This window comes from Esox lucius, chromosome 18, assembly GCF_011004845.1.
Source record: "Esox lucius isolate fEsoLuc1 chromosome 18, fEsoLuc1.pri, whole genome shotgun sequence".
Classification (NCBI taxonomy): domain Eukaryota; kingdom Metazoa; phylum Chordata; class Actinopteri; order Esociformes; family Esocidae; genus Esox; species Esox lucius.
Window position 1 is genome coordinate 12,890,915 of NC_047586.1, and position 24,001 is coordinate 12,914,915.

General features: G+C 47.4%; 1 protein-coding gene across 5 annotated transcripts in view; it reads left to right on the forward strand.

Moving 5' to 3' along the window:
• msra (methionine sulfoxide reductase A) overlaps positions 1 to 24,001 on the forward strand; it is a 51,289-nt gene that overhangs the window by 18,299 nt on the left and 8,989 nt on the right. For 2 of the 5 annotated variants that reach the window (XM_029114485.2, XM_034287782.1), the window contains exons 2-4: positions 13,454 to 13,522; positions 14,666 to 14,785; positions 15,968 to 17,797. In XM_029114485.2, the coding sequence (XP_028970318.2) occupies positions 13,454 to 13,522; positions 14,666 to 14,785; positions 15,968 to 16,122 (344 nt within the window). In that variant the 3' untranslated portion in view covers positions 16,123 to 17,797. The other 3 variants (XM_020056314.3, XM_013138668.4, XM_034287783.1) reach the window with 3 other exon arrangements.

Genomic DNA, 24,001 nt, shown 5'->3' on the forward strand with positions numbered 1-24,001 from the left:
TTTAGTTTTTTAGCATTACACACCCTTTCCAGTGTTTTGTTGCCTCTGTCCCAATTTAATATGTTGCTGGAATCAAATTCAAAGTGAGCACACATTTTTCAAGAAAAACTAAAATGTCTCAGTTTCAAAATGTTATATGTTGTCTTTGTACTCTTTTCTGTTGAATAGAGGGTTTAAATGATTTGCACATCATTACATTGTTTTATTGCCATTTTTGGAAACAGGGTTGTACATGTTACCAGCATAGCAATGGTTTGATTTTAAATCCCGATTTTTACATTGTTCATTGGGGATTGCATACTCACATTGCAGCCTAATAGATTATTGATAGATTAGACTGTTTTAACCACTGATCTACTGTCTGTATACTATCCAACAACCTAATATGTATCACTCATTGGTGTATATAGTATTAGTCTCTACTTACAGTCCTACAGTTCAAAATCCAACTGTATAAAATTCTACAGAGTCATGTTGTGCTGTATAAAATCATACATTGTGAAGTCCTCTACAGTAATTGAGTATGAAGTTGTAAAGTCAGCTGTTTGGGTGATCTTCAGTCTTTTCTGTGTGCTGTGAAAGCGGCAGCATGCTCAAGGGCTTCTCATTCTCACAAGCCTGTACCTTAATCAATGAGCCCTGGTCCTGCCCGACAGCCACAGACAAAACACGGCCCACTGAATAATGCTCATCCGCTTTCTGATGAGGCCAAGCTAGGTCTCTACAAAGCAGAGTGGAGACAAAATGCACTGGGCCACCTATTCACCCCGCGTCTCCCTTTAGCCCGGCTCAAAAGGCCGGCTGTGTGGAGTGCGAATTGAATGTTGCTCTCTCACTCAGTTGTCCGTGAGCCGTTGTTCCAGAGGGACGGCAGGAGATACAGTAAATATGACTGTCGAGGGCGGCTAATGGGCCACAGTGCCTCTGGCTCCTTTCAGAGGGAGCGCATTGCCTGAGCTTGGGCCCATTGATGAGGGCCGCTCCTTTTGCCGGGGCTCTGGGGCTTTATCCAGTCCTGCCCTCCCCCACGCCCAGCACGTTTCACCCTGGCCTCTCCACACACTCTGCTTCGGTTGTTTTAACCCCCCCCCACAACACACACACACACACACACACACACATCGCCAGCATCTTTTGTTAGGTCTAGAGTGCATTTGTATCCTGCGTCTCCCCTCTCCTCCCCCCCCCCTCTTCTCCCCCCTCGCGCCCCAACCGAGTCCCTTTCATAGATCTCCCAAGTGCAGCGATTGGGCCCCTGGGGAAGCGAAGGGTAGGGATGGAGGGCAGGGCGACAGACGGCTGTGACATGTTTAACTTCTGACCCTTTCTGGGTCTCTGCTTCTCGGAGTCACGCCTGTAGCTCATCCATCATGGCGCCCCATGGATCCCTCACCCCCCATTGTCAATCACATTCCCGTCTCCTCGTCTACCTTAGACTTTCAGACTTTAAAAAAACGCATCTCTCACAGGCAGAAGGAGAGAAAGAAGGTGCTTATCAAGTGATTAAACATTGTTTGAGATGCTGCTGTGAAGAGAGAATATCACTGCCATGACACCATTTCATGGGTGACCTTGTAATTCTGCAATGTTTACGATACTCATTGGTCATTGTTCTTTCAGACACATTATAGTGTGCAATTATTTTGCTTATTGGAAATTGCAGACCTCAATCTATACTGACTACAGCATGCAATTTTAAAAGGTTATTCACATAAAATTTGTAAAAAATTCAGAAGACCTATTAACACAGGCAGTCAGTTTTATTAATTTTCTCTGAAATATAGATCCATGGAAGCATTATTCAATCTGCAGTTGTTGTCTTTTTTATCAGTGAAATGAAATGTGATCCTCAAGCAGACTTCATTTAGTTTATTGGGCTTGTTGAGACAAGCAGCTCACGTGCTGTGATAACCTTCAGGCAGACAGAGCTCCTTTGTGAAAGCTTTCTAAGAAGGACCCTTTGGTAGCCATGTTCTTTCTTACACTAGCCACCCCAGAACTACTTGTTCCCTCTCAAGATGTGGCTGGCCGGCAGAGAGGTGAAGGTCATCATAGGTACCCTGTCCTGTTGGGAAGATCTGAGGAATGGAGATCCACACTGCTAATCAGCACCACGCTTTCCTCTGTGGGAGGCAAGAAGGACTGTGAAAAGTGAGAGGAAGCGGAGCGGCGCCGCGGCAGCCTTTACAGCCGGCTTTCTGCCTCAAATTAAAACCAGCAGAGTCATTAGAGGCTCACTGGTTAGACTCCTGCTGGCTTTTTAAATTGGATTCACAAGGAGGGAGACTCCTGGTTGGTGTGGCGGTGGACGAGACCCCTCTGGGAGTGAGTGTGTGCGGGGGGGTGGGTGGGGGTTAGTCTAGCGGGGCCGCACCATGACCCCTGATCATGGTCCCACCTCTAACCATCTTATTACCCTGCTTCTCTTCCAGCCACAGATGATGGTGCCTACGCTATTGTTTCTCCTCAACCTTGGGATCAAATTATTTAGTGTTTCCTGTTGGTGGATGTGGGATGTTAGGTAGATTGTAGTGTGCTGGTTTAACGGTCTTTCTGTGGGTGTTTTCTGTTTTCTGTTGCTCTGGAGTTATCATGGTGCCCGGAATTTAAGTGTACTGCATTATTTACTGCACGTCGGCATTCAACTGCAGGTTAAAAACAAAATGTGTCCTCATTAGATGGGTTCCAAACTGTGTTGTTTTAGCTCAATAATTCTGTCCTGTATTTCAAGCTTTTACTGAGATCGAGGTAATTTACCCAGAGAACGTGCCCCAACTGCCTAAAGCCGAGCTACCTCCTTATCCGTGCCCTTCTCCTAAAGCCAAGTGTCCACCAGACCTGAATATAATATGGATGGGTTCAGAATACTTCGTTGGGTACTAAATTCAGTCACTTCATGTAGCTATGTACTGTAGCTTTGTCAAGGCTACCAGTGTGTGGTGTTGAGCTATTTATCAGTAGCTACTGTACTCTACATTCTCCTGAAATGAACAGTCATCATTGCACGCAAGATAGGGCATCATTAAAAACAAACAGCATACATTTATTTAAGGGTCTAGATGACTGAGATGTTGAAATTATTTATTTTCTCAAAGGTGTGACCACTCCATTAGAATGTCCATGGCTGAAATTCTACAGGCCGAGCTCTGAGATATTGGGGCCGTGTCCAAACTGTTACTGGGTGTTTGAACACATTCTTCTCTCCATCCGAACCACTGCAGAGCAATCAATACTGCTTGAAACACACACACACACACACACACACACACAACAGGCCATCCATACCGGGCTATACAGGGCTGACACAGCAGCACACAGAGGAAGCTCTAAGCTGGCCCAGCCCCCACCCCAGACGGCTGGGAGGAAATGTTCAGGAAAGTCATTTTGCTGCGAGACACGGTTAGAATCAAAATGCCCTGCCGCCAGTGCAACGTTGCAAGGTTGGCGGGTGTTGAGTGTGAGTGAATGTTTCAAGTTGATAAGGGGGTGTTTTAATTTAGTGAGCATGTTGTTTTTCTTAATTGATTTGCGTGTGATTATGAAATGGGAGTAATGTTCCCCCTGCATAGTCTGCCATCACCATTAGCAGTGGTTAGTCACAGTGGAGCATACAGGCTCAGTGCTTTGGGCTGACGACGGCTCCTGAGGTCCTATAACGGTTGACTTTGAGTTTGAGATTGTGGATTCTTGTGCACTGATAAAATGGGAGAGGAATTTGCATAATAAAAAAAAAAAAGATTTGAATGGCAAAACACTCAATAATACAACAAATGAATATATTACAACATGAATGTAATACAGGTAGCTTAACTTCACAAAATGCATTTTTGAATGGGGGACTGTTATTATGTTACAGTATTATGACGTATTATGGTTGTTTGAACGCTTAAGTTGTAGTCTGACATTGGTAGGTCTGGTGTTTTCTCAGAGCCTTGTACAGACAGTGATGAATGACAGCTTGTGGCAGTGAGAATGACACCATGAGTACAGAATGTGCAGACATAAATGTTGGAAGGATTTTGGGGAATGTTTTTTGTACAGTCCTCTGGGGCTGGTGGTGGATTGGGGACTGGTTTGATGGATTTTACTCTATTCAGAATTTGGTGTAAAACTCTTAAAATACTCTGACTTCAGATTAGTACCTTAAACAAGGAACGTTTGACCTCTTGGTGAAATGTTGTTGAGCCGTGTGAGGAAAAATGATGTTTTCAGATTTAGACAAGAAGTTACAAATACAAAAAGGACTATTTTTGTTTAGGGTTAAGGTTAGATCTTTAGGCTTGGAGGTTAAGGAAATAAAGCTGTTTGAATGGTAATTCCACAAGGATAGTAAAACATGAAATGGGTGTGATGACTAATAACAGTAATCCGGCTAGGCACCATTGCTGGTCGTACGTATATGAACCAACCAGCCTTTTTGGCTGCAGCCAAAGCTAATTCCCTTCATCTCCCCTCAGCTCAGCTTCACGCAACTCACCATCTCACAGTGCCCGGCTCCCCACCCAGTCATCCTCACAGGGATTTGTTTGGGGGGTGGGCACTGGCTTTTCAGAAAGGGCCCTCTTAATCCTGTACAATTAATTAAGCTCTTACAGATGAGCTAGTAGCCAGTGACATCTGCTGTTTGTATCTTCTCTGGGTGGGTGTCATGCCAGATATAAGCTGCAGAGCCTCTTTCTGTCCCCTGTCCTCTGCCGTGTGCATGCAGGAGCCTCATCTTGCTTTATGCCAAAAAGGATAACCTCTCTTTTATTCTCTGTGGGATTTTCCTTGACCATGAAATCGGGGAAAGGACTTTGCATCCTACTACTTTAGTATGCTTAAGTGTACCACATGGAGTAACACCACTGGTTTGGACAAAACCTGCATGATGCAACCTGCCTTAGAGATCTGGCATTTACACAGTTACACCGATTGGCCAGATGGTAGCCCCGTACAAGTAATTGAAAATGCAAATGTTTCAAGGACACACCTCTCACCCATTTGACCTTAAGTCATTGCATTTGGTACATTGCTTCTTACTATCAATACAAGGACCCATAAGGTTTGTAATGTTGGATTTCAAGCCATGTCTGCATTTGTTTTCAAAACTTTAAAAAACACTCCTCTGGCACTGAACAACTTGATACTACTTCAAAAGATGAAGGCCACTCATGCAAATGATCAGATACACCTAAATACAAGTTGGCTGCTAGTGAACAGTATTGTGACATTTGGTACACATGTTAGGGGCGTATGTAAGCTCACTCCATAGCTAGCTTGAAATCAAGCCGGTGGAGCGAACCACTTGGTACCTTTTGTATAACTCAAACGGTTAGAAAGTTGTTGGCAACCAATTTTTAGCCAGTTAGCAGCCAGTTTGTGGGCAGTTTATGGCCAGTTACTGGCCAGTTTGCGCCAAGTTTGCAGCCAGTTTGTGGCCAGGTGGACTGTCGGTGGACTGTTGGCAACAGCACGCTCATGTTTTTTTCTTATGCAAGAAGATTCATATTGAACCCAAGGTGGCGTTTTTATGGGCTAAATGTTTAGATCACATATGGCTGAGGGATATGAGTCTTGCTAACCCACGCAATCTCAGACACTGCTGGCACGATTATGACTAAACCTGTGCCTTGTAACAGAGAACGGGGATTCCAAAAGGACACTTATGGGCCCAGGGGGATGCATCATTTGCGGGGGGGGTGATGTGTCGTCTTTTGTTACCATGAAGGCAGTTTTTGGAATGGAAGAAATATTTTAGAAGTTCCTTGATCTACATTCTGCAGTGCGGATGACTGTGTTCGCCTGCTTCGTCCAAAGTTGGAAAGGATCGGAGCCTTGAGCAGCCTCCATACCCTAATTGACAATGTTTTGCTGAGTCATAATCATTTGGTACAAAACATGAAGGATATGAGTCTGTATGCTGTGTGCTTCACAGATCTGCCAAGCACCCCTGACTTCATGTTTTAACGAGCAAAGAAAAAGTAGTCTCTTACATGTTTGTGTTTCGCCTGACTGTGTGTTGTTGGGTAGCAGCGATTCTAATTTGATTCTGCTCTCAGGTTCACACACAACACCGCCCACTGTCACACACAGGGGAGAGATCAAGCGCCTCACCTGCCTCTCACAGATCCAGGTGCAAGCCAAGAGAGGCTTCCATCTCATCACCCCCCCCCCCCCTTACAGAGCCTCTCTCCCTGGGACGAGGGATGACTCACATGAGTCACAGCACCATAAATTACCTCGGCTGCCGTGGCTCCCAAATAGGACCGCCTCAAATGCTTTTTGAAGGGACTGATCACGCCGCCGCGCCGCATGTTTAACAGAATCCTCTGAATCTCACCGTTCCCCTCATGACGGAGAGACTCCAGGGCCGGAGACGGGTGGTAATGGCAGGACGGTGTGTGTTGTGGACCCCAGGAACACCAGCCTGGAGCTAAAGCAGCCATCGGCAGTCCTGCATCCACCGGGCGCTGATCCAGACCCATTAATGTCCGCATGGCTCTACCACGGCCCGGTCAGTGGGCTCCTCGCTGTCTCTCTCTTTTCACTCGGTTCACTGTAGCTGCCTGTGCTTTTCTCTCCCTGCGACCGGATCAGATCATACCGATCATGGATAACAGCCACAATGTTGGTAATAATGCTTGGTGTAAAAAAAAAAAAAAAAACAGAAAAGACATGATGATGACCGCCGTCGTGGTAATCAGTGGGGGGAGGGGGCAGCAGCTGTGGAGAGATGGGGACAGGGGTTACAGAAGGAGAGAGAGAGGGAGGGATTGGAGGGAGAGAGAGAGTGAAAAGGAGGGAGGAAGCGAGGGAGGGGAATTGATGTTGTTGCCTTAATTGCTGCTCCGATGAGGCAGTGTGTACTTTCTCCCACCAGGGCTGTTATTAGAAGGCGGAGGTGGAGGTTTGGGAGGGGGGTTGCTCCAATCAGACAGAGCCAGGCATTAGCCACTCTGTCTCATTTATCAATGTCAGACCAGGCCGGTGGAACTAGAGCCTGGGGGGGAGGGGGCAGAGCCAGAGGACCACTGCCCAGGCCCCGGAGTGTGTCTGCTGGCTGCAGAGGCACCACGACTCCCAGGGCTGGCCTGGCCTACTAATCTGCACTGTAGCATGGTGGAAGCTGTCGGGGAACTGGTTGGGGGTGTGAACTAGAGATAGCATATCGCTTCACACACGCTCCACTGTGACACTACACCCCCTATCCAGACATTCTGTCCCGCACACACACACACACACACACACACTCTTTCTCTCAATCGCCAGTTGCAGAGCCCCTCTGCCAAAAAGAGCCTTTGAATGAGCGAGAGACAAAGCGCCTCTGTGGGCTGTGTTGCAGGCCTTTCTTCCTGTTCTCATCCCCTGCCTCTTCCACTGAGTAATCTTTTGAAGTTGTTCTGCTTAAGCCTCCGCCATGCCATCTCATGGCATCTTCCTCTGACTAGATGGAATGATTTCTGTCTTGCCTTTTTTTAAGCTGCAGTCTTAAACTGCCACAAGTTAAGCCTCAGATCATAAAATCCATCAAAGCTCTTTTCAAAGGGAATGGCTATTGACCAAACGTCTGGTGCCGTACGTCAGTGGTAGAGGGCTGGAGTGTCTTGGCAGGTGCCCAAAGTGTTCTGGGCTGTTGGGCCACATTGTCTTCCTCTATCAAAGCCACTACAGAGTAATCAATGAGCACGAGCCTGTGGTTAGCCCATGTCTAATGTGTTGGTGTTTGGGCTTGGTTTGTCTTCCTGACAGTACTGTAGCAATGTCAGTGATGCAAGAGGCTGATACAGCACATTCCGCGCACATTAAGACGTCATACAGACAGGAAGTCTTCTCAGTCAGACAGGAAGTCTTCTCAGGCAGACAGGAAGTCTTCTCAGTCAGACAGGATGTCTTCTCAGTCAGACAGGAAGTCTTCTCAGTCAGACAGGAAGTCTTCTCAGTCAGACAGGAAGTCTTCTCAGGCAGACAGGAAGTCTTCTCAGGCAGACAGGAAGTCTTCTCAGTCAGACAGGATGTCTTCTCAGTCAGCGTATCCTCAGACACCAGTGACGCACTTGGTCCTAAGTTGGTTTGTGATGTGCTGCAGCTTACTGTATGACAGAAATATTAGCATGGATAAATATCTGCCACGATCTTTCCACCTAACAGTATGTGGTTATTGGGGACAATCCAAGTGAAACTGTGAGCTCAGAATGAAGTGATGTTAAATCAATGGTGGCTGGTTGATTGAAATGGATACAGCTTCATTTGAGTGTAATTAAGGGTCATGGAGCCTGGAGGATCCCCTGGAAGAAAAGATGGAACCCCACAGACCTGAACAATTAGCTTCCTAGTTGTAGCAGCGGGCTAGCTAGCATGTTCTGCCGCTGGCCTACACAACAACAGCATCTCCAGCAGAGATGAGGGCAGATAGCATGAAATGAGGAGCAGCGACACCAGTCAAATTGAGGCTTGGCAGCGGTTAGAGGATGGGACATGACAGGGACACAGCATTCCTCTAATTAAGCGACCTCCTGTAGGCTGATGTCTTCTTTTAGATGATTTGGGCCCAATACAGAAAACAAAGGTATAATTTAGTGCTCACTTCACTGTAACTGTTAACCCAAATGTGCTAGTTAGCTGTTTCTGCTGTTTTGGACTACACTGTGTTATATTCATATATGGTCAACAGTCGCTGCACCACCACGGAAATGAAACGTGTGTTTTTTCTCCACCTTGTCTGCGCCTGGCTGAGCGGCCCTCACGTGCCCGAGCCTCGCTGATTGCTCATCCTGAGTAGAATTCTGCTTCTGTCTACCAGCCTTGGTTTGAGTAATAATGAATGGCCCACCCAGCCGGCTGCTCGCAGTCTGAGAGCGCCTTGACATGCAGCTGTGATTAGCTCCCATGAATGTCGCTGGAGAAGACTCTCCAGACTCCAGTGGAAGCAGTGGAATCGTTGGTATACTGAGCTGGGACCGGAATGACATGGCCGGGCCTCAGAGGACCTACGCTGTGACTCTCACTAATGTGTGGGCATTAACAGTAACAGTCAGGATCGACCCCCTCCCACCCCCAACCCACATAAACATACGGCGATAACTCACACGTGCCGGGGTACCGTTAAGTGACTCATATTTTTGCGGCTAATTCTCAGTGCTAATAGGCTGCCGGATGAGCAGCCCTGCCCGGATACAGTGGGTCTGGCCGGGTCTGAGTGGCTGGAACTGGAGCAGCACTAACTAGTAGAGTGAGTGTGTGCGTGTGTGTGTGTATAGGGGACAGTGGGATCAGGCAGACTGAGAGGCGGGTTGAAAGGAGAGTGCAAACGCCACCCCGGATGAGGCCTGCTTCGTGATTAGCCTCATTATTCCGACAGTTTTTTGGGGGGCGATTGGAAAATAAGCTCCGGGCCGGCTAGTTAGTCATACCTCTCACAGAGAAGGGAGGGTGGGGAGTAACCGCTCACAAGGAAGGGGAGAAGGGGGATTGGTTGGAGGGGTAAAAAAGGCCAAATTCAGCTTCCCCTGTCTGAATTGTTCCATCAAATAGAATCATACTGAAGCTCCTCTCCCACTGCCACTGAATGTACACACACACGCACGCACGCGCGCGCGCGCACGCGCGCACGCGCTCGCTCTGAAGTAGGGCTTTATGCTGTTTGATTATTCATGCAGTGTAGGCTACCCATGAAGTGCTTTTTAACTGCTTCTACTTCGATTCCCCGCTAAATAAAACTGAATTATATTGAAGCCAGAATTCTCTCCTTTCCCTGTTGCAGTAGCTACATGGTGACATGAGGGCCAGGCTAGAAACATATGATGTGAAAATATGATGTGTGATAATATTCAAAATATACCTTTCGTAAGGTTACTTCAAAAACAGTGTGCGCGTGTGTGTGCGTTTGCGGTAAGCAGTATGTTCTTATGTTTTTGATAAATAATTCATTGGTGATGCGCATGCAAGGTTAGGCAATCCTTTCACAAAGCAATAATCTGCATGGTGGCGGCTGACGCGTGCCCATACAGAAAATGTAAATTCAATTAATCAACAAACAGTGTCATTATAATTCCTTCAGAGATAGATGCGGAAAGAAATGAAGGGACGAGCCATCAAAGCCATGCACGTAGAATAATTACCGTATGTAAAAATTCATTTTGGTGTGGTGTGTCAAGGAGAAGATAAACAGGAATATTAATCAAAGTGCTGAAACATTTTGTCCGTGTTTTTTTTTTGTTTTTCCTTTCTTTCAGAGAATGCAATTTGTCTTTCTGTTTCCCCTGCCATTTTGAGTGCTAAAGACAGGCTTTGGTTTTTCATGCTCGGCTGCAGGCTGTGTTCAACTCAAAATGCATTAGCCTGAGTTCTTCTGAGGGTCTGGTAGAAATGCACAGTGAGTTTGTATTCTCCCGTATTCTCTGACTGCCTTCATTTCTCGAGCAGCTTTTCTCTTTGAATTTGTTAAAGAAAGGGCCAGACAATCTAGATTAATTTATTTGCAAACTTCCTGTCAAATGAATAGCACAGTATTAGTTGTATTTTTCTAAGACCATCACTTCGGTCTGACACGTATTTCAGTGTGTGTGTGTGCGCAGTGGATGGTGTACGGCTCTAAGAGGTGTGCCTATGAGGGTGAGTGCCCTTCACAGTGGCATGGTGTGTGTCCAGAAGGCTCGGGGAAGTGTCCTGGGGTGCACGGAGACAGGGAGCAGTTTGGTACATGCCAGGGATGAAGGAGACCACTGGGGGAGGGGTTTGGGATGGGGGTTGTTGGTATCCTCTGGTGTCTCCCCTATGTCTCGTGTCGTTACTGCCCCCCTTTTCCACGCACACACACACACACACAGACTGAGCAGAGTGCGGCAGCGGTGAGTCATTAATATTCTGTCTGGACTCATTGTTTTCCCTGCTGACATTTACATTTAGATTGTTTATCTTACAGCGGGGGGCGTCCAGCCATTAATGAACATGCTTCTGTTCTGTTGTTTCCCAAAGGCTGCGATTACTGCCACCACACTACTATAATTAGAATGGAAGAGCTGAGGCTAGGGTTAGCCTATACAGCCCTACACAGTCCTAAGGTTATATAAGGCTGTATAGGGTAATGGCTGTATTGGGCTTTATTGGGCTTGATTGGGCTTTATAGGGCTTTATAGGGTTAGGTCTGTATAGGGTTAGGACTGTATAGGGCTGTGTAGGGCTTTATAGGGTTAGGGCTGTATAGGGCTTTATAGGGTTAGGGCTATATAGGGTTAGGACTGTATAGGGCTGTGTAGGGCTATATAGGGTTAGGACTGTATAGGGCTGTATAGGGTTAGGGCTTTATAGGGTTAGGGCTGTATAGGGCTTTATAGGGTTAGGGCTATATAGGGTTAGGACTGTATAGGGCTGTGTAGGGCTTTATAGGGTTAGGGCTGTATAGGGCTTTATAGGGTTAGGGCTGTATCAAGTTGGGATTGGATCTTTTACTCTCATGGTTGCTTTAGTGTGCATATGGAAAGAGGCAATGGGCCATTAGTCCATGGTGAGTAGAATGGAAAGAGGGAATTTCCCCTTTGGTCTAAGGACAGCGGTATGAATGGATGTATTACAGACCAATTACACCCACATCTCCACTCCTGTTTATGGTCAGGCAAAGCCCAGCACTGGCAATATCAATGGCATAATCAGAACCACTTGTTTTGGCACTCATAGCAATGAAACAGTTCATGATAAAGTCACAACTATAATATGCTCCATGTACTATGAACTTCAGTCCTGATATAAACTCTGAAATAAATACTCTGAAACACATAAACTCTGAAATATACACTCTGAAACATACTTTTTCAAAGATATATTTTCAGGCATTTTTATGTGAATGTGGTAAAAGATTTTGCTGAAAGAGCAGCAGGTTCAACTTAAACCCACGCTGCAGCAGTTCAAGTGCACCAGAGGCAGACCACCCTAGGTCCCTGAAATGTATAAACTGTAGGAAATTCTGGAATATATTATCTGTGAGACATTCTGGACTGGCTGTTGAGCAGTGTGAATGTAAAAGTGATGTAATTATGTCTGTTCTAATGCTTTCTCCTCACTCCACTCTCCCAGATTAAATTAGCCGGACTCAGCTAGCCTCGAAACTATCCTGTGTGTTCACGGCACTGCAGCAGGACTCTTCCGGGTGGGGGGTGGGTTGGTGAGGCTGGCCAGTAGTCAGAGCGTCGTAGTGTCCTCTGCCGATCAAGTCAACATGCCAGACTATTGACAGAAACAACAAACACGTTCCTCCAATTAGAAAACCAACTTTCTGGATGGAAAAAAAGAAGGATTATTCTAAACTGTCTTCTAAAAGAGAGGGTGTGTGTGTGTATTGAGGAACTCCAGCTTTGCATCCCACCCCAGCACATTTCACAACAGAAAACAGGTATGTGTTTGAGGTATATTCCTCTTTCCTCTGCAGCGTGGAGATAAACCTGCCGTATGGACATAATAAAAGCCCTTAATTCAGAGTATAGATAACCGTAATGCCCCATGGCTCCGCTGCTCTACCAACCCTAAGCCCTGTGTAGATCTAAATGGATCAGACTGGTGTAGGAAAAATGACGAAAAATGTCAGAGAGGCCGACGGGCATAACGAGGGCGCGGTGGATGCCCGTGCAGCTTTAGCGCTGCAGCAGATCCTGGCGCTCGCCCTCCGACTGGCTGTGTTGGCACGCCGGGCTGCCATGGCAACGCGCCCATGCGTAAGGACACTGCACGGGGAGGGCTTGGTTCCCTCCAGATGTTGGGCTCACTCGCCCCGATTTATCCTGATCCACACACATTGTCCTCCGCTGTATTGGGCCATCTGCAGCGCACGCATACAGGCACACACCAGCGCGCTAACGCACATTAGCTCAGCCAGGTGGCGCCGTGGCCCTAATTGGGCTTCTTCCACCTCTGGCTTCGTCTGTTGATTGGAGTGATTGCAGCTGTCATAAAATCACGGGATGAACGGGGCTGTTTAAATGGGTCAGGGTATGTGCGCATGTTGCAGCCCCCCCCGCCCCCCCCCCCCAGGTACATTTTCCCTGCCTTTTTCTGTTTGTAGTTGCGGAAGCGCCCCTTTGTGTCGAGACGTTTGTGTAGTGGAATGGAACCAAGTGCAGTCACCGCAGCTGTTTCTGGCGATAATGCTTCTGTCATTACATTTGACATTTAGCAAGCACTTTTACACTGAGGAACTTGTGGTTTCCCTTTGTGGGAATCAGTCCCACAACCCCAGAGTCGCTGTGACAACCAAAGCTATACGGGACCCCTCATTGATGGGGCTAACTACGCTAAATGCTAAAAATCAATTCCTAGTCCGGAGAGACTGGACTTGAATATCTTACAATAGTCTGCCAGTCATTATCCTTTTATCCATTATCAGTGGTGCACAATAATGGCACAGTCTGTAGATCCTCTGCAGACTTGACTGGGTGTTTGACTAACATCAAATCCTCTCCATTGTTCCCTGTGTGTTGTTCAGCCAAGCACCACGTCAATGGCAACAGGACAGTACCGCCGTTCCCAGCGGGGCTGCAGATGGCTATGTTTGGTAAGTGATCCGTATGAGGGGAGGGAGGGGAGGGAGGGGAGACCGCAGAGAGGAGAGGGTTAAAAAGGGGAGGCGACGACCAGAGAGGATAGTGTAATTAGTTCCCCCCCCCCACACCCCCCACCCCATCCTCAGTTAGGTTCAGGAAAATAATCCAAAAACTGAGCGAGAAAGGATGGTGGACTGGAATAGGTGGGGGGAGGGGGTACAGATTAATGGCAGGGGTGATTAGGATCTATTTAATAAAATGCATTAGTTCAGCTCCACTTTTCTCCATTTGGAGAGTCAAACAGTGTAATCCATCATGACAGACTGGAGAGAAATCGGCCTCTTTATCTCCTGGGCCTGTGTACAAATAGGAAGCATGTTTTAAAGCGGCCTCACATGCACTTTTGACCCGCTGAGCATTTCAAATGACAAAGCCCCCCCGTGGAACACCTTAAAAGGTGCCAGTTACCCTTGACCTTACAAAAGCCTGCTTTCCACCCTCCTCGGTTCCAGCTGTGTGGTTGACTGGCAGCCTTCAGCACTACCTCGCGTTAATACCTGAACATTGTGTGTGCCTGTGCCTCTACAGTCACGATTACCTCACACACACACACGCACGCACGCAGAAGCCTCATATGCACACACGCACACATTAAGGCAACACCGTATGAGTCTCATCCAGATCTTTAGTTCAGTATGTGGAGAGAAACTAGCTCACCAGTCATTTTGTTTCCTAGCTAAATCACTGCTCAGCCGTCTTTTACCTAGTCTTTTGTTTTTGGTGGATGATTCTTACCGGGTGCTGCATGTTTCCGCTGGGTATTGGCGTTATAGAGTTTGATCTGTTTTTACAGCACGTTAAGGAACCCTACACTTTTATTATACAGTAAATCCAAAACTGAGACCGATCCAGACATTTTAAGAGGTGATTTAATTGCATTCAAGGAGGCTGGGTTCTTGACAGACAGACAGACAGGTGCGGTAGGGTTTAACATTGTTCTCTCTGGATGAGGTCTTGTACTAAAGCTATACATACTGTATATTATACTTGAAATCACTTTTCAGGATATTACTCAGTATCCCGACCGTTTACCCATCATTTCTCTATTGTTTCTAATCGAGGTATAGTTTCTGACTGATGTGTTTTTGTTAAAGGAATGGGCTGTTTTTGGGGAGCAGAAAGGAGGTTCTGGAAGCAGGCGGGCGTCTACTCCACCCAGGTGGGCTACGCCGGAGGCTTCACCCCGAACCCCACCTATGAAGAGACCTGCACAGGTAACACTGACTCTAAAACCCGCTTGGTCCGAGCCAGTTAAACACAAGGCCTTGGTGACAGGGCTTTCAGGAGCTCCTAGATCCACTACTCCGCTCATTGTTTTCTCCAACCTACCCACAGGGAATCCCCTGGTACCTATTACAGGGCAGCAGGGAGGTGGTGGATGGCATTTCTAGCATTCTGTGGTGTGTTTAAGTATTTGATGATCAGACAGTTAAGGTCATTATTTGTTGCACGGAAGTTCACGTCTGTATATTCCTTTCCAAGCTGGTGTGTCACTAGAGACTAGAGATGCTTTAACAAAAACATGGGATGGGCATCCTTAGATCTACTCATTCTGCCTCACTCCTGTTGGTAACCAAACACTAGTGTCATTCTGAGCTGTCAGTTTTCAGTGAAAAGCAAGTGAAAATGGCAAATAAGAAATATTGTTTTGAAATAAAAATACAAATCATCACTTTCCAAAGAGCCTACAATGCGTGCTTCAGACAGCGAACTGATTCACTACTGTTTTCTTTTCATTGCAATAATGGGAGATGTTTTTGAACATTCAGGGCATTATCCAAAACACTGGCAGCTGTCACTGTCTTGTTTTTAGATGCAGCCACTGCCTCTCCATCCTGCTTTGAAGGATTTAGGATTTAGAAAAGGAGATTTTGCTCTCAGCGTGAATGTGGCTTTCTGGGAACAGGAAGTAGCCGAACAAAACTAAACCCAGCTGGGTGTTCCTGATATAGGATTGAGGCATCGTCTGAGCTCCGGGCCCTCATGACCACCACTGACCTTAACGGACTGGGCCTTCGGCTGTGTGTGTGGGCCAAGGGGGGTCCAATAAATGCCCTCTCACATCTATCTGTCCTTGGGATCAGTACCAGTGTGTGTGGGGCGGGGAGGGTTGAGGAACTGATTGATACCAGTCTTGGATCCGGATATACGTTGGTCCCAGTGGACAACGTATTGTGAAGACATTTGTCAGGTGAAATGAGTTTGAAGAGTGCCGTTCTATCTGGGTGGGTTGGAGCTTTGAATGTAGAGAAGTTCCAGATCCGCAACTGTAGGTTCTGGTTGTGCATGCGTGAATGTCTGACACTTGCTGTGTGTGTGTGTGTGTGTGTGTCTGTGTGAGTTTGACTGTTTCATTATATTCATGTTTTGTTCTTATTGGTTTTCTGTTCTGTTAGAGGCAGGGCTGTGTAGAATGCAGAGGTCAACACCGAGTTTGCCAGGGAGCTGTCCATCTGCTGGTGCTGAAACCGCTCACTGCTACTACCGCTGGAGCTGCAGGTCACTGTGCCTTAAACCCAACGTCCCAAATTCATATTTACCGCCGCATTAGTAATAGTTCACCAAGAGCGCTGAAAATGTATCATTCCGACCCACACATTATCTTGTCCTGTCTTCGCCATGAACTGGACCTCAGAAGCCTGCTGAGACAGACAGACAGTCAGGCAGACAGACAGAATCTTCATTCAATATGAGCCATGACCCTCGGGCACATCAGCCTATATAGAATGCATGTACCTGTCCAGACCACGGAGAGAGAGAGACCGGGATCATCCAAACATGGCTGGTCAACTGGGTCCAGGTGACCATGATCTCTGCACCCAGAGCCTTCTGGGAAACATGAGGAGAGGGGTGGAGGAGAGGTGTGAAGGAGGTGTGAAGAGGTGGGGGTTAGAAGAGAGATTTGAGCCTGTGAGGGGGGAGAACTGTACACACATACACACACACATGCACACGAACACACACGCACACACACACACACATAAGATCACACGTTAACACGGCAAGCAGACAGCACTAATCCCAGCAGAGGCTCTGCAGTGCGCAGATTGGAAGGAGATCCTCTGTCAACATGGGATTAGGGGCTGCAGGAATGCACACACACATACACACACACACACACATACACGCACACACAGAAAATCACAGTCTCCGTTTAGTGGGTCAATCAAATGTACATTTTGGTCACTTCCAATTTGAAGAAATATTTTTGTTTCCGGTCACAGAGTGCAGTGGCAGTTGGAGAGTGATGGCAAATGGACTTATGTCTTCTGCTGAGCTTCATGTTGGCAGCCATCTTGCCTATGTTCCCCTGAGCTGCCAGCAGTAAAGATGGCTGTGTGTGTGTGTGTATATACATCTCATACGTCCTTCAGCTCACCCTGAGCCCTCAGCTCCACTGCCTGGCCAACTGAGTGAAGGAGCCACCAGATGGAGGAAAATGGGGCAGGAGGACTGGATTTGTGAAACTATGCGTGTGTGTGTGTGTGTGTGTGTGTGTGTGTGCACTATATTATACACCATCCTAATTGTGTCTCATGCACTCCCTCATACCTCAGACTGTCTCCAGGGCATGGCTGTGTTCTGCAAGCAGGTATATTGTATAGTTCCTCTGTAGCTTCAGCCAGTAATGACAGTGACCCTACAGGTTAGTTCTTATTACTTTTTTAATATCCCAGCTGTAGATGTGCTGCAGATAGTGGAGAACACAGCCTCGTGAGCTGATCATATTAAATACCCACCGATCTCAGTGGAATAAACTCATCTCGCTAGAAACGTCTTGAATTCTGAATAGAAGAGCTGGCCTTGGAGAAGCTGTTTTCTTCTCACCTGATGTTCCAGTGAAACATGGAGGATGTCTGTCTCCACTAGAGTAGGGACTCAACTGTCCGGGAGCGAGGCTAAGAGAGACAGAATGAGACAGGGAGAGAGAAGGGGGTCAGAGTGAAAGAGAATCCCCAACCACATCTCTATGCAATCAGCCCGTCTTGTTCTGTAGTCCCCAGCCCGTGTGATTGGAGGACACTCCTGGCGCCTGAAGCCCTGGGACGGCTTCCTCAATCATTCTTAACCCCTCGCTTCCGGTACTCGAGTTTAACTCGCCGATCTGCCGATCTAGAGTCAGCTGATCCTAACCATAACCATAAGTGTAAGGGAATATCTGATCCTGAGCCAGTGGATGGGGTCGACCTCCCCGCTTACTCCTCAAAACCTCCCCATCTGCCCCGGCTCTCCTTAGGCAGAACAGGACATACTGAGGTGGTCCGGGTGCTGTGGGATCCAGAGAAGACGAGCTTCGCCAAACTGCTGAAGGTCTTCTGGGAGAGCCACAACCCCACTCAAGGTAACGCACCCTCCCACCGTACATACACTCTGTCCGCTACCGAATTACAGTCATTTCAAAGGCAAAACATTTAGGAAGCCACCCATTGCATAGCTGGAAGCTGGTCTCATTCTCCTCCCTGCTCTGAGCTGTGTGTTTCTAGTGGCTCCGATCAGGGCTTGTGGAATGACGGAGGCACGTTGAAGATGTGGCAGGATGAAAGGGGGGGGGTGACTCTCCACCTAGTGAAGTGTAGGCCCCCAATCACACTGCTCTGTGAGCGTGGGTTTTATTTCAAATTTTCGGACCCTGTGTGAGTGTGTGTGTCCAGGGAGTACGTGAGGTCCCCCGGGAAAATCAGACTGCGTCCAGAATGAACCGCCTGAGCCCAGCGACAGCCACCCGCGCAACCTCGGGCCAACCTAACCCACACCAGGACGCGTCCCTAAAGAAGATGAAGACTTTGATGGTGACGCTTTGCCGCACAGTTATCATCGTCCTTTTGCTCCATGACCCCTTGACCACCGGAGTCATTAATTAAGCTCCACAGTAGCGCCGTTCCATATAGCTACAGCAACATGCGGTTCAATTCCTCCATCTTTCTTTTAAAGGATGATATTTCATATGTGAGTGTTGGACATCCATAATGTGCTGCCTCTGGGTTTTGTTCCACTGCAGTCCTCATTGTCAAAGTGCAGGCAGTATTAAGGAAAGCCCTGACAGAGTGGAGTACTGCTGCATGTCCTCTGATTCTAGATCAGGTTAACCTACTGATTCCCTGACTGTCATATTAAATGGGATGTTAACCTGATGTTCCTCTCAAGCGACAACTAAGGGGGTTGTTTCCTAACACCCGGTCAATGATTGTGTGTTTGAATGGAATTGTCAGGGAACAATATCAGTTTGATTCACTGTCTGAGCAGCTCCCACTCTTCTCCCTCTCCCAGCTCCAGAATAATTATCCAGGCAGGCAGAATCTGGAGCAGTTTACATCTAGATCAAGGTGAACTGTGCTTTTATTCAAATTACAGCACAGTTTGTCTAGGCTGATCTCCAGGTAGTTTTCCCCCAGACACTCACATTTGGTTAATTTGTGGGTTTGTTTTCGGAAGACGAGTTTGTCAAAGTCAATGCTGCTGGTCGGCTTCTGGCAGCTGGAAAGACACTTTCAGAATAGTTTGGATGTCAACTTTTTCTCATATTAGATTAACCTATGTAACCATGTGTTTATATGTCTTTGTCCATCTGAATGTGTGTGTGTGTGTGTGTGTTTGTCTGACGTTGTCCTTCATGTCTGACTTTAAAGTGGTTTTCTTTCATCCAGTCCATTTAGTAACAGTTAGCCAATGTGTTGTTATCTGTCTTTATCAGGAATGCGCCAGGGCAACGACGTTGGTACGACCTATCGATCAGCCGTCTACACATACGAACAGGAGCACCTTGAGCAGGCTCTGGCCTCCAAACACAACTATCAGAAGGTAATGTGTCTGTGTGAGAGTCACATCAACTCCACAATCAGTCCTGTAGAATTCCAAGCCATATAAACAAAAGTTGGATGAAAAATCAATTTGCCAAATAAATTAAAAAGCTGCAGAAAATCACATTCAGTACCCATAGCGGAACACATTCTCAGTGTTACATTGAGAACTAATGCTGAGGGGACTTTCAACATAACCAATCACAAATGCCTGCTACAGCCATATCTCCAGCGAACCTTAAAGGGCAACGTGAATTCTCGATGTACATTTTTGGTCAGTGATTCTCCAAGTATACAGTATTTTATAGGCTTAATTAGCTAACTGTCGATATCAGGGTTGGTCAGTCCTTCCATCTGTAGCCCTGACTGTGAACGTCGAAAAGAGGTTTCATTTCTCCAGCATCAGCCGTCAGCCTTTAGAGACGACTGCCGTTTCCCGCTTTAAGCTTCTGAACTCACCACCTTACAAGAAACCGGCGTTGAGCCAGGCAGCCTGCTCCACCTTCATAATGCTTATGCATACATTTAATTGGCAAGGATTTCATACTGGTCATGCTCCCTTAGTGAGGGGTGAGAACCAGGGGAAGGAACAGCAGGACCTCTGTGGTGCAACGCTGTGTGGAGAAGCTTTACTGAGTTCAACACCACCCTCCTCCACACTGCTGTACTCATGACTTTCGGAAACATCGTCTTCATTCATTTTCTAGCCACTATTCTTTCTTTAGGCGTTTTTTCCGCCCTCGCCTCGCTCTCCATTTTGCCGGCCATTCTTCTCTCTCCTTTGTTCCATATGGAACCGGAGATATGCTGTGTAGACTAGGATGTTGGACTGAGAGATGGATAAAGACTTGTCCCTGGAGAGTCTAGACATTTCTCTCCGACGTGTATCCATTGACATTTGAGTCTCTCGTTGGAGAGTGTTTGCTGAGATCACCTTGAGAGGCGGTCTGGACACCTTCAGGTCTCTGTTGTTTAGCTGCTCTATTCAGATGAAAAGTAGCTGTCTGAGAGGAAAGCTTAGGTTGGTTATGCTCGTCTGGGTGAGTAATGCTTCTTCATTGGCAGGGCATACCCAATGAGCAACACTGGATAAAAGCCATCTTTACTATATATTTTCAAACAGAAGTATGTCTTTTCCATGTCTTTTCAGAGTTTAATGTTCATGGGGTACACAGATATGTTCAGAACCATTTTTGTATATCATTCAAATACAAACCTTGGACCTATTCAATACCTGTTTGAAGTCTGGTTGGTTATGAAACCCCTGCATGAAACAGTTCACTTTCAGTCTAACTTAAATAAGAACAAGATATTCCACTGCACATTTGCAGAGGGGTTGGACATTGAGAAAAAGAGGAGTAGGAGAAGGTTCATCTGATGGAGCTATGGGGAGGGAGGCTGAAGTCCTGCTGTCTTCACACCGCTCGCCTCTCTCCCTCCCCCCGTTTCCCCTGGTCCCTTCACTCCTCCTATACAAGCCCAGTCTCACGCCGAAAACAGATTTCATGGATGTTGGATCTACTGTTTGTGTTGTATAGAAGGTTATCATTATGATATTGCGGCTTACTACACATCACAACATGCCATGTTCTTTTACTGTGGGCTATCTATGGGCTAGTGGATGACATGCTGTGGGCTATCTACGGGCTAGTGGATGACATGCTGTGGGCTATCTACGGGCTAGTGGATGACATGCTGTGGGCTATCTATGGGCTAGTGGATGACATGCTGTGGGCTATCTACGGGCTAGTGGATGACATGCTGTGGGCTATCTATGGGCTAGTGGATGACATGCTGTGGGCTATCTACGGGCTAGTGGATGACATGCTGTGGGCTATCTACGGGCTAGTGGATGACATGCTGTGGGCTATCTATGGGCTAGTGGATGACATGCTGTGGGCTATCTACGGGCTAGTGGATGACATGCTGTGGGCTATCTACGGGCTAGTGGATGACATGCTGTGGGCTATCTATGGGCTAGTGGATGACAAGCTGTGGGCTATCTACGGGCTAGTGGATGACATGCTGTGGGCTATCTATGGGCTAGTGGATGACATGCTGTGGGCTATCTACAGGCTAGTGGATGACATGCTGTGGGCTATCTACGGGCTAGTGGATGACATGCTGTGGGCTATCTACAGGCTAGTGGATGACATGCTGTGGGCTATCTACGGGCTAGTGGATGACATGCTGTGGGCTATCTACGGGCTAGTGGATGACATGCTGTGGGCTATCTACGGGCTAGTGGATGACATGCTGTGGGCTATCTACGGGCTAGTGGATGACATGCAGTTTTGGAGGCATTACAGACATATAAAGAAGGAATATTATTTTCCCCCTCTAACAGCACATTATCACGTGCATGCATTGTTGGTGGCCATGCTGTTTGCTGGAAACATTTTCCATGCACACTTTTCTCCCCGTGCGAAGTTTGACATTTGCATTGGTTGGTTGTGGACTGTGGTCTAATTTATTCTCTGTTTCACATCTCGTCTAACATGCCAATCATATGGTGTGTGAGTGGAGTTCGTCTCATTGTGTCTCGTCTCAGCTGAAAGGAGGTCATTTTCCACTAATGCCCCACCGTCACGTGTCTGAGACAACACCACCGCACTCACCTGAAGCCTGTTTATTTTGCTCTAGTGTTTTCTATTGTAGGCTGTGTTTCTGTGCACAAAGCAGCAGCATCCGGTTACACAGTGACTACTCTGCCAAAGTGGGCTGCTTACACACATACTAACGCGCTTGTTCGCACTCAAACACGCACGCACACACACAGACACACACACACACACACACACACACACACACACAGACACACGCAGACAGACTGAAAACACAAACATGCTCACACACTCCCTCTGCTGGCCTTGCTGCTTCTTTGTCCTCCTCCGTCGTTGTGAGCGTACCTCCTCCTCCCCCTGCTGAGACATCTGCTCCGCACCGCAAACCCAGCGGCAGGGCCCTGTTGCCATGGAAACAGCCCCCCCCCACCCCCCCAGCCCGGTCCCACCCCTTGAGCCCTCTGATTGGCCCAGACAACCCAAATGAAGCGGAGTTCGGCTGGGGTCGTAGGTCACCTGCAGAGGCGCCTCTGCTGTGTTTTAATCAGCTGTTGACCCCCGCCATAATGAAATGGATGTCAAAAGGCAAAGGGTTAATAAAGCCCGCTCTGACTGGCAGCTGGGTCCTTATTGGGGAGAGGGAGAGAGCAATGGCGGGAGGGGGAGAGGAGCGGGCTGAAGGCAAAGGGGTTTATGCAAGCAAGGGCACAGCGTTTGGAGATCCGCGTGAGGCCAACGTGAAGAGAAAGGTCAATATGGCGTGAGTTGGTTCCTCTTTGTTTTCTGGGTTTCAGGGAGACCGGGGGGGGCGGGGTCGGGAGTTCTTTCTCTCTCTCTCCACTTTGGGGGTTCACGGTTATTAATATTTATTACATGGAGCTTTGCCGTCTGAGATGCCACATCATGGTACGCAGCGGGAGGGCCCGGGCTGCACCGGGGGGGGGAGGGGGGGGGTTTACACTGGGACACCGGGGCAACATCAGTGGGTTGTCTTCCCTCTGTATGACCACTCACTAAATGACCACTAGGAAGCAGTCCAATGAAAGTGACACAACCCCCCCTAACGGATTCATGTCAAGAACAAAAATGACGGTGTAGGAAATCAAAACGCTAAGCTGGACATTTAGTGACTGGTCTGGGCAAGCTTCAGCTGGCGGGTTGGGTGTTAGTATCCATTTGATATTTTGGCCTGGGCTAAAGCAATTTGCTGAGGCGATGTAATGTCCAGTCTATGGAATCCATGAGTTGAGCCACAATAATGTATTACTACTGTCCTGGTATTTTTAGTAAGAGGCTGTCTTCTCTCTTTAAATGGGAACGTCAGATATATGCATATATTTCATCTCCAGTGATTTCGAAATTGCTCCAAATTCTTTTTAATCTGTTTGGAAACTCCTGGAGAGACTTATTTTTTAGAGTACTCTGCTAGACTTGACAGGGCACACAGAGAATACTTCCATTTACAGATTATTTCCAATCCTCTTAATCTGAAAATCTGTTGGCATCTACACGTTGCAATAGATGTGTCGTTTTTCCCATTTGTTTTAGACTGCATATTTGCCTTGTAAATGCTTCTAGGTCCTGGCCTGATGTACACGCTGTAACCCAGGACAGTGGTAGTCTTCTGCTGTATGTCGGTTAAACTGAAATCAGACACACAGATTGGCCTCAGGGCCCCACCGCATCCCAGTTCATCATCCCTAAAGTCAGACGAATCTCCAGATGGACGACACAAAAGATGACCGTTCACTTATGTAACACTAGGGGGCACTGTGCTCCATTCACTCCACAGAATGGTCGCTGAGTGACAAACGGTCATAACATTATCTCAGCCCCTCCATTTCCCTTCTCCTCATCTTAGGCTTGGACATGAAAACTCCACTATGGACCTCATGTTCTTATATACCATTAGTGTCTCAAAATATGACGACGATAGGCAGGTTTCTACTTTAGAAGCTGTGGCGCTGCTGCTCACCCCAGCTCACCGTGGAGGCGGCTGACCGGCAACGAGACACGTGCCAGAGAATCACTCTCTTCCACCACTGGGGCTGACTGCCAGCGTTGGTGA